This window comes from Urocitellus parryii, chromosome 15 (assembly GCF_045843805.1).
Source record: "Urocitellus parryii isolate mUroPar1 chromosome 15, mUroPar1.hap1, whole genome shotgun sequence".
In the NCBI taxonomy this organism is placed as follows: Eukaryota; Metazoa; Chordata; class Mammalia; order Rodentia; family Sciuridae; genus Urocitellus; species Urocitellus parryii.
Window position 1 is genome coordinate 30,133,390 of NC_135545.1, and position 14,735 is coordinate 30,148,124.

The 14,735-nt window shown below is 34.9% G+C and overlaps 1 protein-coding gene across 1 annotated transcript in view; it reads left to right on the forward strand.

Annotated features, from left to right (window-relative positions):
• Nucleotides 1-13,877, forward strand: part of Chd9 (chromodomain helicase DNA binding protein 9) — a 182,754-nt gene extending 168,877 nt beyond the window's left edge. The window contains exons 37-40 of the mRNA XM_077793223.1: nucleotides 184-405; nucleotides 3,785-3,913; nucleotides 6,946-7,050; nucleotides 10,422-13,877. Coding sequence (XP_077649349.1) covers nucleotides 184-405; nucleotides 3,785-3,913; nucleotides 6,946-7,050; nucleotides 10,422-11,297 — 1,332 coding nt within the window. The 3' untranslated portion in view covers nucleotides 11,298-13,877. The remainder of the gene's footprint in view (nucleotides 1-183; nucleotides 406-3,784; nucleotides 3,914-6,945; nucleotides 7,051-10,421) is intronic.
• The last annotated feature ends 858 nt before the right edge of the window (nucleotides 13,878-14,735 follow it).

The following is a 14,735-nucleotide window of genomic DNA, read 5'->3' on the forward strand; positions in this document are numbered from 1 at the left end:
TGAATCCTACTATCATACACGTTCACAAGTGTGGGATCCTAACTAGAATAAAATATATTCTGTGCTTGTATAATAATATCAAATTGGATTCTACTATCATGTATAACTAAAAAGAACCAAAAAAAAGAAAGAACTACTTCATTGAAGCATGTAAATAAATTTACATTTGGTGTTTTTCTGCAGGTTACTTTAGGTTTAACCACCTCACAGATTTCCACAGGGATAAATCCAACACTATCCTATACTCAACCTCAAGGAATTCCTGATACAGAAAGTCCAGTTCCAGTTATTAATCTTAAAGATGGGACAAGACTTGCAGGAGATGATGCACCGAAGAGAAAGGATTTAGAAAAATGGCTTAAGGAGCACCCAGGTTATGTGGAAGACTTAGGAGCTTTTATTCCTGTAGGTGATATATTTTAAGATCTTGGTATATATTATTTCTGTGATTTGTCAAACCCTTAATGATGAAGCGTAATTTTTCATCCACTTGTGCTAGATATTTGCTCTGCTTAAGATTTAGGAAAACTAGGGGCTGGGGTTCTGGCTCAGTGCTAAAGCACTTGCCTAGCATGTGTGAGGCACTAGATTTTTTATTTTTAGCACTGCATATAAAATAAAATAAATTAAATAAAGGTCCATCAACAACTAAAGAAATATATATTTCTTTATAGTGTCATTTTCCACTTTCCATTCTCTATTCAACAGGTATTTAATAATAAAAATCACTTCTGATATGAGTAGCATGTTAGAACCAATAGAAATTGAAAGGTATAAAACTTCTGACACTTTCTCAAAGAATTTATTTTCTAATATTGGTCATAGTAAAAATTTAACTCTGTCTGCCATTATATTTAACTCCTAATATCTATTATTTCTCACCACTGTATTAGAATGGTATTATTGTGACTATTTTATAGATAAAGAAATTGAACCACTGGAATTTTAAGTAAAAAATCCAAGGCCACACAGCAAATAAAGTCCAAAATTGCACATGCTAGGCAAGTTGTCTACCACTGAGCTACATCCTAAGCCCAAAACTTCTGCTCTTAAGCTCTACTTCAGACCATAAGAGTATGACGTCTGTGTCTCTGCAGATGCACAAGTTTATGTTAATTAAAGATGAGAATCTTATATTTAGTTTGCACTCTTCTTAACCTCTGAAATACTATCTACTTATCTTATGGGCTTTCTTACTCAGAAATATTTATTTTCTGGAATTTTATTATCAGACAGTAACATACTAAATTTTGTGTCAGTATTTGTAAGATTTCTGTGTACTTTATAAGGTAAAAATATGGGCTGGGGATGTGGCTTAAGTGGTAGCGCGCTCGCCTGGCGTGCATGCGGCCCGGGTTCGATCCTCAGCACCACATACCAACAAAGATGTTGTGTCCGCTGAGAACTAAAAAATAATAAATATTAAAAAATTCTCTCTCTCTCTCTCTCTCTCTCTCTCTCTCTCTCTCTCTCTCCCCCCTCTCTCACTCTCTCTTTAAAAAAAAATAAGGTAAAAATATTTAGTTTTATCCTATATACTGTGAGCTCAACAGTCCTTTTCTATTTGCCTCCCTTATGAAGATCAAATGGATAACTGAAATGAAGTTTTCTGCTACCTCAACTTGGGAGGCTGAGATAGGAGGATCTTGAGTTCAAAGCCAGACTCAGCAATTTATCAAAGGTGCTAAGCAACTCAGTGAGACCCTGTTGGCCAAAGTTGCTTAGGCCCTCCCAAGCTGCTGGGATTACAGGTGTATGCCACTACAACTGGCAAATTGAGCATATTCAGCCAACAAATTTTTATTGAGTGACTACAATTTTAGTGATTGAAAATATAAGAGTGAACAACATGAAGTTTTTCTTTTTGTGGTACTTATACTCTAGTCTATGAAGGATTTCCATACCTTTATCTTAATCACTGTAAGAGTTTTTGTTAATATTCTCAATTTTGTATCCACTTATCATTTTCATTGCAAATAAAGTTTTTACCATAATGTTTTATGTAACTTTTTAATTAAGACTTAAAAACGTGTTTTTAAAAGGTGGCATTTATGTCAGGGTGTGGAGGTATACACCCATAATCTCAGCTGCTTGGGAGGCTGAGGCAGGAAGTTCAAGCCCAGCCTTGGCAACTTAGCATGACCCTGTCTCAAAATAAAATTAAAACAGGTCAGGGATGCAGCTTCATGGTAGAGCATCTCTGGATTCAATTTCCAGTTACTCCTCCCCCCACACATACACCCTAGACACAAAGGCAGCATTTGTTCCACTAAAGAATAGAAGATATGCCGAGCATGGTAGTACAAGCCTGAAATCTCAGCAGCTTGGAAAACTGAGACAGGATGATCATAAATTCATGGCCAGCTTCAGCCATTTAGCAAGGTCCTAAGCAATTGTTGGGACCTTGTCAAAAAATAATGAACAAAAATGGCTGAGTGTGTAGCTCAGTGGTAAATTGCCCCTGGGTTAAACATCCAGTACAAAAAAAAAAAAATAGAAGAATAGAAGATATAACTAAATAATTATGGTTCTGTCCATGGGTACAGATACAGGAACAATTGAGTACAGTACTGGCAGAAGATAAGAAATCAAACTGTTATCTGATACATAAAAAATGAACAAGAAGGCATTGACCAGGTTAACATAAGAGGAACATGTAGGCATTTTAGAAGTTATAAAGAGAGTTACAAGGGGATGTGACTGTAAGACATACTCATAAATCAGTGACTAGTCTGATATTTCAGCATATGTGGAAGAGTGAGTGCAGTGATAGTAAATGAATAAAAAATGTGAGTTGAATAGTATCTAGGCTGTGGTGGGACTGAAGAATTTGATCATTTGTTTCTTGGAATGTTATGATTGGTTAGAAATAATTACAAACATCAAGGCCTGCTTTTGTCAACAATTGTAGAGATAAGTAGCATGATTTGAAGAAAAGAGATTTTATATTATTGGATATGGTTTTTTGCTTTGTTTTGTTTTGCAGTGCTAAGGATCGAAACTCCCACGGTAGGCATGTTCTACCACTAAGCTATACTTCCAGGCCTGTGAATATGCATTCATAATCTGTCTCTTCCACTTACTAGTTGTATCCCCTTTTTTTTTTTTTTTTTTTTTTAAAGAGAGAGCGAGAGAGGAGAGAGAGAGAATTTTTATTATTTATTTTTTAGTTCTCGGCGGACACAACATTTTTGTTGGTATGTGGTGCTGAGGATCGAACCCGGGCCGCACGCATGCCAGGCGAGCGCGCTACCGCTTGAGCCACATCCCCAGCCCTAGTTGTATCCCCTTGAGGAAGACAACCTCTCTGAGCCTTACTGTCCCTTTTGTAAGATAAGAATACCTTTTAGTATTGTGAGAATTACATGACACGAGGAAAATAATTAGTGAGATGAAGAAAAATGAAAGTTACTAGCAGAGATTATAAATTGTCAGAGCACTGCGAAAGTCTGGAACATTTCTCCCAGAACATATCAGGAAGGAGAAAATTTAACAGATGAAAAAGTAAATAACTACAATTTAGAGGAAACCACTCCAGCATCATTGGTAACCCCTTCATGTATCACTGTCCAGGTGTTCTGTAGTTTTTGAGGGCATTTAAGGAAAAAACTAACAAAATCCTGCTCATTTCAAGAGCCAATAGAAGGCCCCTACTTTAAAGTGTGAATTACTAAAAGATAGATGCTTCCACATCATAGGATTAAATTTGAATCAGTTCAATTGCAATATTTTGAATAGTTTTGCAGAAGTACACATTTTAAAGATGTTTCTTTATCTGTTTTAGAGAGTGCAGCTTCATGAGGGAAGACCCAAACAAAAAAGGCATCGTTGCAGAAACCCCAATAAACTTGATGTTAATACTCTCACTGGAGAAGAACGCGTCCAGCTGATTAACAGAAGAAATGCCAGAAAGGTATTTATGTATTTGTGGTTAATCTTTAACATTGATTTAAATATGTAGGACTTCTCTTAGAACACCAATTCATTATGCATTATTTTGTAACAAAACCTGGAAATGTATTTAATTTAGCAGATTTGTGGGGGATAATAATTTTATATAACTTAAGTCCTGTATCAATGACTGAGCTATTAAATGAAATAAGCAAGCTTCTCAACATATCTGTATGTAAGCAGTGCCGTTGCATGTGGCTGTGCCCTACACAAGGACACTACACCTAAGGCATTGGTTCACCTCACGAGGCAATTTTGCTCCTTCATGGCACATTTGGTAGAATCTGGAGGCTTTACTAGGAATTGAACCCAGAGGCTCTTAACCACTGAGCTCTTAACCCAGATCCCCAGATCTCCAACCCTTTTTTATATTTTATTTACAGATAGGATGTTTCTGAGTTGCATAGGGCCTCGCTAAGTTGCTGAGTCTGGCTTTGTAATCCTCCTGCTTCAGCCTCCTGAGCCACTGAGATTATAGGTGTATACCACTTCATCCACCTGCAGACATTTTTTATAACCATGAATGAGCAGAGTGGTGAGCAGGAGAGAGGGTGCTACTTGAATCTAGTTGAGTAGAAGTCAGTTAACCCAGATGCTGCTAATCTTTCTGTGAGATTTAGTACAACCCCACAATACCAATCCAAAATGTCTATAGTGCAAGGGTTGAAAAAGTCTGATCTAAGGAAGAGACACATGGACAGATGTGTCTTTACTTGATAAAGTAAATAATACAAGATTTCTGACACCCTTTTATAAATGTAGCTTTGACATACTATTTTTTATTCTGATAAGTAAGTGATAAACTAAGAAAGAAAACATGGTCTGAGAGTAAGAACACCAACTTTCTAGTATTGTTCTATACACCAACTCTTTAAAATTAATGCCAGTTTTTCCTCCAGTTTTGGAGTTCATTTAGCTTTTGTTAGTATTTTACAGTAATAACATAGATGTGTTAGAGAAAGAATAAGGTGAATATTTAGTAGCATTTTAATCTTGCACTTGCATATATTTGTGACAAATCTTTGCTATAATTGAATTTGTCTTAACTTTTTTTTTCTTCTTTTGTCTTAGCCAATTTTAAGATGAAACAATTGTTACTTGTAGGTTTAATAATAAACATTTAAATTTTATTTTTAATTGTTGTAGCTTCATGTGGCTCCTGTTCATTTTCCTTAATTTGTAAAGTTCTTTATTGTCTTGAGCCTGTGAGGTATAGGCTTTGCTTGATAAATTACTGAGGAAAAGAATCTTTTTACTAAATCCCCAAGAGGACTTCCAATTTAAATTGAGGCTTAATGAACATTAATGAAAAAAAGAGAATGCAAAATAAATTGCACAAACTAAGGACACTTATAGGTAATATAGCTGACTACATCAAATCCTGTCTATATCCTATCAAGGATATATGTATGTACACATGTGTTAGGGATGTTACTCAGTGGAAAAGCACTTGCCTATCATGCACAAGTCCCCAAGTTTCATCCCCAGAACCACAAAAAAAAGAGAAAAGAAAAAAGAGATATAGTATATATTAACTCAAAAGGGTATGGAAAAGGAATTAAGAAGTATCTTTAGAATTCAAAGGGACATTAAATTGGTAGGTTCAAATCATTTATCCAAATGTAATTTTTATGTGGGTTTTTGTTTTTGTTTTTGTAGTGCTAGGGATCAAACTTAGGGCTTCATGCATGCCAGACAAATGCTATACCACTGAGCCACATCTCAAGCCCCCAAATAAAATATTAATTTAAGTCTCAAAATACTTGGTCTCAGGGCTGGGGATGTGGCTCAAGTGGTAGTGCACTCGCCTGGATTCGATTCTCAAAACCACATAAAAATGGGCTGGGGATGTGGCTCAAGCGGTATCTCGCTCGCCTGGCATGTGTGCGGCCCGGGTTCGATCCTCAGCACCACATACAAACAAAGATGTGTCCGCTGAAAACTAAAAAAAATTTTTAAAAAACACATAAAAATAAAGATATTGTGTCCACCTAAAACTAAAAAATAAATATTTAAAAAAATACTTGGTCTCAATGTTAGGCTAATTATTATATGTATTGTTTTTTATCTTTTTAAATTTACTTATGACTTTTCACAAAAGATATATATCATTTCATGCTCTTAGTGTTAATTTATATCATAAGTAAATAAGAGTATAGGTTTTTGAGATCTCAGTTTGAATTCTATCATTAACATTACTACCTGGCTTTAGACAAATTATATAACTTTTCCTTCATTAGGAAAATATAAGTAATACTTTGCCAAAAGGAAGTTGTAAGAACTAAAATATATATAAAGTCCTTAGCATAATATTGTCATATAATAATAATTTTTATTATATGCTAGATAGTATTCTAATACACTTGAATGAAGTCCAGGTATGGTGGTGCATGCCTATAATCCCAGTGACTCAGGAGGCTGAGGCAGGAGGATTAAAGTTCAATGCCAGCCTCAGAGACTTAGTGAGGCCCTCAGCAACTTGGCAAAACTCTGCTTCAAAACTGAAAATAAAAAAGGCTAGAGATGTAGCTCAGTGATTGAGTTCCTCTTGGTTGACTCCTCAGTACTGGGGTCAGAGAGAGCCGTAAGGGAAGTCTTATTGTTATCCTCATTTTACAAATGAGGAAACTGAGGCTCAAAAGAGATTTACTGATTTGTTCAAGTTCCTATAACTGTTAAGTCTGACTAGAGGCTATACTCTTATCCAGGTTGTACTACCCAACCAGCACAGTAAATGATAGTTCTTCATTTTCCTATTCTAGTTATTCCACTTAAAACATTTAAAATTTACATGATCACACATTTATATAGTATATCAATAATCCATATAGTTTCTTGTAGTCCTTTGAAATATAAAGATTGTTGAAGATGGTTAAAAATATATATATTTCAAAGAAATAAACTCTGTACAGTACCAAATGAAAATAATATAAAAGAAATAGTTTTATATTCAATAATGTGCTAAGAATCTAACAATCTGTTTTTCATTTACAGGTTGGAGGTGCATTTGCTCCCCCTTTGAAAGACTTATGTAGATTCCTAAAAGAAAATTCAGAATATGGAGTAGCTCCTGAATGGGGAGATGTTGTTAAGCAATCTGTGAGTATTTCACAAATGCTAACTCCTCTCATTAAGTTAGATGCCATTTAATTGTTATTATGTTAATTACATAGTCATATAATATATTTAATTATATAATTAAAAGTGTACACACACAGTGTTTGTTTGTTTAGGTAATGGGACTTGAACCCAGAAGCTCTGTGCCACTGAGCCACATCCCAAGTCTCACTAAATTGCTGAGAGACTGGCCTTGAACTTGCAAGCCTCCTGTCTCGGCCTTTTAAGTCACTGGGTTTACATGCATTCACCACTACACCCAGCCGTTTAATGATATCTTAGACTTTCAATTAAGAATTAATAAAATATTCTATAAACATGTAATGAGGGGTTGTGGCTATGGCTCAGTGGTAGAGCACTTGCCTAGAATATGCGAGGCACTGGGTTCAATTCTCAGCACCACATATAAATAAATAAATAAAGATCCATCAACATTTTAAAAATATATATATATATTTAAAAAATCAAAAAACATGTGATGATAATTTTTTTTTGAATACTGGGGATTAAATGCAGGGGTGTCCTACCACTGAACTACATCCCTAGTCCTTTTCTTTTTAATATTTTAGTTGTAAATGAGCACAATACCTTTATTTTATTTATTTTTATATGGTTCTGAGGATCGAACCCAGTGACTCACGTGTATTAGCCAAGCACTCTTACCACTGAGCTACAACCCCAGCCCCCCAGCCCTTTTTGTTTTTTATTTTGAGCCAGTCTTGCCAAGTTGCCCAGTGTCATCTTAAAGTTGTGATCTTTCTGCCTCAGCCTCCTAATATTAGTTCATATTTGTGATTTTCCACAACATGTCGCAAATTTCCCAGATATTTACTGATAGAATGCAGAACCAAGCTGGGTACAATGATACATATCTTTAATTCCAGCTAATGGGGAAGTAGAGGCAGAAGAATCACAAGTTTGCAGCCAGTCTGTGCAGCTTAACAAGACCCCCTCTCAAAATTTTGAAACTATAAAAAGGTTGGCAAGGTGTGAAGTCCTGGGTTTAGTCCCCACTATTACAAAATTCTTTAAAAAAAAAAAAAGAATCCAGAACCAATATATAATGGTTTGTTTTTATTTTAAGCACTGTTTGAACAATTTTATTAAAATAATAGTCGGATATGTGGGCAAAGAAATATATATAATGATACTTGCCAGATAGAGTAGTACAAACCCATAATCAGTAGTCTGAGACAGGAGTATTGCATGTTTGAGGCAACTTATTGAGAGCCTAAAAATAAAAAGGGATGCGGATGCAGCTCATCGGTAGAGTAGCTCAGCGGTAGAGTGCCCTTGGGTTCAATCCACATTACACATACACACACACACACACACACACACACACACACACACACAAATACACAAATAAAATATTCATCATGGTATAATAGTTTCTAAAGAATTGGGAATAAACTTGTGGTCCATCCAAATATTGGAAAACTATGCAACTTATTTAAAAATTGTATCTTAGAAGAACATCTGATGACGAGAGAAATCATTCACGGTATATTAAATGTGATAATAGTTAACATCTTGGAGTAGTAAAGCTTCCCAACCATTTGGTAAATGGCAATGAAATAATAGTTATTATTTCTACAGGTTTATAGGTGTCCAACTGAAAAGGGAAGCCTATAAATCTAAGTACAATTAGATTTTTATTTTTTATCTTAGAAGGGGAGCTGGGGAGAATTGTAGAATGTGTTGTTAAGTGCAAAAGGTAATGAGAAATGCATCCTGAAATGTTAGCAGTAGTTACCTCTGAATGTGATGTTATTAATGATATCTTTTCTTTGTATTTATTGTCATGATTCTGTAGTGAATCCTAATGTAAAAAGAAGACAATAAATTGGTCTAGCTATGGATATAATTTCAGAAATAGAATGTTTGCCTGGTATGTTCAAGGTCCTGCGTTCAGTGCCCAGGACCAAATGAATGAATAAGTTCATCAATTCAAAACAAAATTAATGAATATTCCTGTCTTACACAGTGGTGTATACCTGTGATTCCAGCTACTTGGAATAAGATGGAGGATGGCAAGGTCAAGGCTAGCCTTGAAATCTTAGCGAGACCCTGTCTCACGTTAAAAATAAAAAATGCTCAGTGGTAAACCACCCCTAGGTTAATCCCCATTATCACAAAAGGAAAAAAAAATTAGTCCCATTAGTTTTTCCTTAAACCCTACTATTTAGAGGTACACTGTTGCAGATGGTTATCCACTATGCTTATGTGGCTATTGTTGAGCACTTGAAATTTGGCTGGTATTGTGTTTTGTTTTGTTCTGTTTGGTACCAGGAATTGAACCCAAGGGTACCTAACCTCTGAGCTACTCCCAGCCCTTTTTATTTTTTATTATGAAACAGGGTCTTGCTAAATAGCTTAGTTGCTGGGGCTGGCTTTGAACTTGCTAGCCTCCTGCCTCAGCTTCCCAAGTTGCCGGGATTATAGGCAGGCGCCACCACGCCTGCTGGTTTTGGTTTTGAAAACTTCATTCAGAAAAAAGGAATGTAAAATACCTTAAGTTTTACAGATTACATATGGAAGTGATAATATTTTGGTTATGTTTTAAATAGATTATCTTAAAGTTAATATCACAAATTTCAATTTTGCCATTAGTAGTGTGTCAACTAGAAAATTTTAAATTACATATATGGCTTGCATTATATTTCTATTAGACAGTGCTGGTACAATAGTTCTAAACTAAAACTTCTAAGACTTGTGTGTCCCAGAAAATCACGGAAGAATTTATGTGAAAGCAACATAGATTCTCCATTGTTCTGCACTTGATGATTCCCAATGTACAGGTTCTACTGCTGTCCTGGCCCAAGTGATCTTTCCTCCTTTTGACTACCTTTTTCAGCTTCATTCTTATCTTCCTTATTACAAAGTAACTGTTAGTGAAATTCAAATGATACATCTCACTTTAACTTACTTCCCTTATCCTTATTGTTCTTTTAGATTACAAGAGGGCCACTCCTTTGGTCTTCTAAAATAAGTGGTAATGGGAAACATGTAAGGGTTATGAAAGTATCTGTGAAAAAGTTTCTTTGGATCATATTGTTTTCTGTTCTACAAACTTCATGCCTTACAGTAGGGAAGAAACTAAAGGCATCTTTCTGTTCTCTTTTTCTGTGATAAACTCAGAAGTGAAAGAGCTGTTTCAATCCATAATTTATAATAGAAAAAAAAATAGATTATGTCTTCTATATTTGATTTTTTTCATGTCAATACAGAATAAGTATAAATCATTATTTTAATAGGCTACTTATAGAGGCTAATTGCTATTGATTTTATTTTCATACAGTTATTATTAACAAATTGTTATTGAATTATTAATGAATACATATTTCCTCCAGGGGTTTCTTCCAGAAAGTATGTATGAACGTATTCTTACTGGTCCAGTGGTGAGAGAGGAAGTAAGCAGGCGAGGGAGACGCCCTAAAAGTGGAATTGCAAAGGCCACAGCAGCAACAGCTGCAACTGCCACCAATGTTTCAGGCAATCCTTTGTTAACGAATGGATTACTTCCAGGTGTGGATCTCACAACTCTTCAGGCCTTACAACAAAATCTACAGAACTTGCAATCACTGCAAGTAACTGCAGGGCTAATGGGAATGCCTGCTGGCCTTTCTTCTGGAGGAGAAGCTAAAAACATGGCTGCTATGTTCCCCATGCTGCTATCAGGAATGGCGGGATTACCAAATCTGTTGGGCATGGGAGGACTCCTTACAAAGCCTGCAGATTCTGGGGCAGAAGAGAAAAAGGGAAATGACTCTAAGGAGCAAGAAGGAAAAAAAGAAAGGACAGAGAGCCAAAGTTCAGAGAATGGTGGGGAAAACTCTGTGTCAAGTTCTCCTTCAACTTCCTCAACTGCTGCATTAAATACAGCTGCAGCTGCCAACCCGTTAGCTCTTAACCCACTATTACTATCTAATATACTTTATCCAGGGATGCTTCTCACTCCAGGCCTTAATCTTCATATTCCAACTTTGTCCCAGTCCAATACTTTTGATGTACAGAAAAGCAAAAACAGTGACTTAGGCTCATCTAAGTCTGTAGAAGTAAAGGAAGAAGATTCCAGAGGTAAAGATCAGGAAGACAAACGGGGAACTGAACCAAGTCCTCTCAATGAAAACAGCACAGATGATGGTTCAGAGAAAGCTGATGCTTCATCTGGATCTGATAGTACATCATCATCATCCGAGGATTCAGATTCTAGTAATGAAGACTGATTCCCAGACTCTGCACTTAAATTATGAACTAATTTTGAGTTTTTTCTTTAATTGTAAATATCCCAGTGTTGAGTGCATCAATAACTTACTGACCGAACATTTCAGTTATTTGTTTAGAAGTGCAAACTGCTTTCAGAGACGTTTTGCATGTAATATTTCTTAAGATTCATAAGTTTCTGAACTCGTATGTACTATCAAATACATAAACGTATAAAACTACAACAAAAGGCATTATAATTTTGTTGGGGGTTAATTTTATGAAAATTATGCTCAATAAGAGTTGTATATTTAATATATTTGCAGTGAACACAGAATACTTTATGCATATTACTGATTTAATTTGAATATAGTTTTACAGCCTCCTTGACACCTATAATTTACAGATCAAAACTCAGCAATAATTTGGGCAGCTAATGAATGTCATGAAAGCTGTAGAATCTACATCACCATCCATTGCTTTAATTACATGAAAATGCTCTAGTGTTGTGATGCACTGCTGATGTTTCCAATTCAGGTACAAGTATGTTTAAAGAAGAAATAAGTTTCCCAATTAGCCAATTTAACTGGCTACCTGTTACCTCAGCTGAGTTAGTTTAGGAAGTTTACATTCGTTTCTAATTCTGTACTTGTTTTCAGGGGTTTTTTAAACACATCCTATATATCATGTTAATCTGACAAGGAATATGACTTGCTTTTTGCTGAGCTTAACTTGGAAATCAGTAAAATAAGTCATAAAATAATCCTGTGTCATGTGATTTTGGCACCCTATAGACATAGATTTAACTTTTCAAAGTTTGGCCTCCTATTAGAAATAATTATGTCTCAGATGAGTAATGTCTGTTTCCAGGGTTCAGAAAAAGCAGACTCATGAAATGCCACTGAAAAGAACTTTCAACACAGCATACTTCATGTAAAAGAAAATGTTTGTTTGCTTTATTTGTGTAGATTTCTTTTTGTGTTTTATGTCATGGAAATATTCCGAAATAGCAGATAATAGTGGTAAAGTAATAATGCAGATAGCCTAAGTTCATTTTAAGTTTGTAGGTGTAAGAAGACTAAATATTGCTCAGAATCAGTGTTGGGTTATCAGTTTATATTAAATATACTGAGCTGCCCATTTTGCAAGCGCACTTTGAATAATCTCAAAAAGATGTACAAGTTATACCTATGAACCACAAAAATGAAGCCCAAGGCTTTTGTTCAATTTCTTAGAATCCTTTACCATGTAAAATTTGTCTGATATTTAATTTGTGATTCAATTTTTCCTACTAAAGCTGCTATTATTCTGACAAGGTAGAGGTCCAGGTTCACCTTCATATACATTGTAAACAATTAGAACTGAATTGAACATAAAAATATTTACATCCTAAGGAGAGAGAAATGTTTGCATTTTTTTGGTACCCAAATAAGTCAGTAATAAAGTTTGTAAGGGTATAAATAAAGGGAAGGGGAGTACCCCAGTTCTCTCCTACAGAAAAAAAAAAAAACTTACTATTTTGATAGAACTGTTGTTTTGTCATGAAGTAAGCAATTGTATTAGGTTTTCCAAGACCTTTACCAGTAAATTATGTTTCTGTATGTAAAATAACTAACCCCTTATTAGAGAGACAGTGTTATATGTATTTACAAAATTATATAAGTTCCATTGGGATTATATTGATTTTTGTATTTTCCCAAAATAGTTCTTTGAATTGATAGTCCTTTATGCAATGTCTTAGCAATAGTCACTCTTATGCCCATCCAGGAGAAGTGGGTAGTAATTCTTCATCATGGAAATGCTATATTACATATTTAGTATCTTCCCTTTGCAGTATTGCACTTTTGTTTAACTAGAATACACCTTTGAGATAGCCAAAGTTTTTCAAACACAATTAACTTAGTTTGCCAGTGGAGTATTTCAACACCATCCATATTTCCCTTCCCTCCTCTAGTTCTACCCACATGATCTTTATTCCTTTCTTTCCCCAGATTAAAAAAAGGAACAAATCCCTAGATCTTCTCAACTAAAACCTAATTTATATCAAATCTATGAGATAAAGTATTTTCCTAATTATGGTCAAATGAATTTGATTAACATCTTAGTGATTCTCTTTGTATGTAATAAGGCAATTACAGTTTTCACAGCATTAAAGCTAATGTTAACTTTAACATTCTCTTGGGTTTCAGGACATTTCTATGTAATATTGATTGGGGGGGGGAGTTCTCCAGCTATCAGCTAAGGAAAAAAAACACATGCAAATATGATTGTGTTAAGTTAAGGGTTATAAGGAAAAAATCAGTAGAATTACATAATACTAAAGTTGCAGTTGAAAGGATATCCAAGTATGTGTTGGTAGTTACTAAAGAAGTATAGCTGGTATTGCCTTGTATTTATAGCCCTTGTTTCAGGTTTCATGATTCAAGTCTTAGTCCAAGTTTTCTTTTGGACATTTGCAATATTTACCAGTTGTGTTTTGTGTAGTCTGAATTTGCTTTCTGTAGTTGAGCAAACGTCTTAAAAAGTCATTTGTAATTTATTAAATTACTTTCTATGATGTTCTATAGAGCAAATGGAAGTTTAATTATTTTTTATTAAACATATTCTTTGACTACCCATGATGTCAGTCTCTGTACATGACAGTACTTTTTAAACTGAGTTTGATATGATTTATCTTATTCCAGTTATGAAAGAAGCCATATTATGAAAGGAAGTTATACTTTAGAGGAATTTTTAAGAGACAGAAATTTGCTATAACTATATCCCCAACAGCATCATAAATGTTTCCAGTTTTTCATTTTGATTTAATTGTTGGCCCAGTGATACTGATGTTTGCAAGAAAAAGTGAAACCTTCTTTTTTAGAACTTAAGTTTTCTTCCCTTGGATCTTTAGAAATTCCAGAAAGACTCCAAGAGAAACTTTTAATTTTTTTACTAGTATTATTATTTCTTTTTTTTAATTTTGAGACAGTGTCTCACTAAGTTGCTGAGGCCAGCCTTGAACTTGTGATCCTCCTGCCTCAGAAAAAGCATAAAAATTCAGAAAAGCACAGAACTCTCAAGTAGCTAGGATTACCAGTGTGCACCACCTCACCCAGCTGCAATGTGAGTTTTAATACTTGCTATTGGTTCCTACAGATAACATTTATTTATGTACTCAAAAATGAATACTGGATTTAAATGTGCTTCTTTTTTTAAATATTCATCCCTATTAGGTTAATTCCTTGAACTGAAAATACTTCCTCTTTATTTTTTTCTTAATTCTAGGGATTGAACCTAGGGCTGCTTAACCATGGAGCCACAACCCCAACCCTTTATATTTTTTTAAATTTTGAGACAGGGTCGTGCTAAGTTGTTAAGGTTGACTTTGAACTTGCAGTCCTCCTGCCTCAGCCTCCTGAGCCTCTGGGATTATAGGCATGCACCACTACTTCCTCTATTTTCATGGATTTTGCTATGCT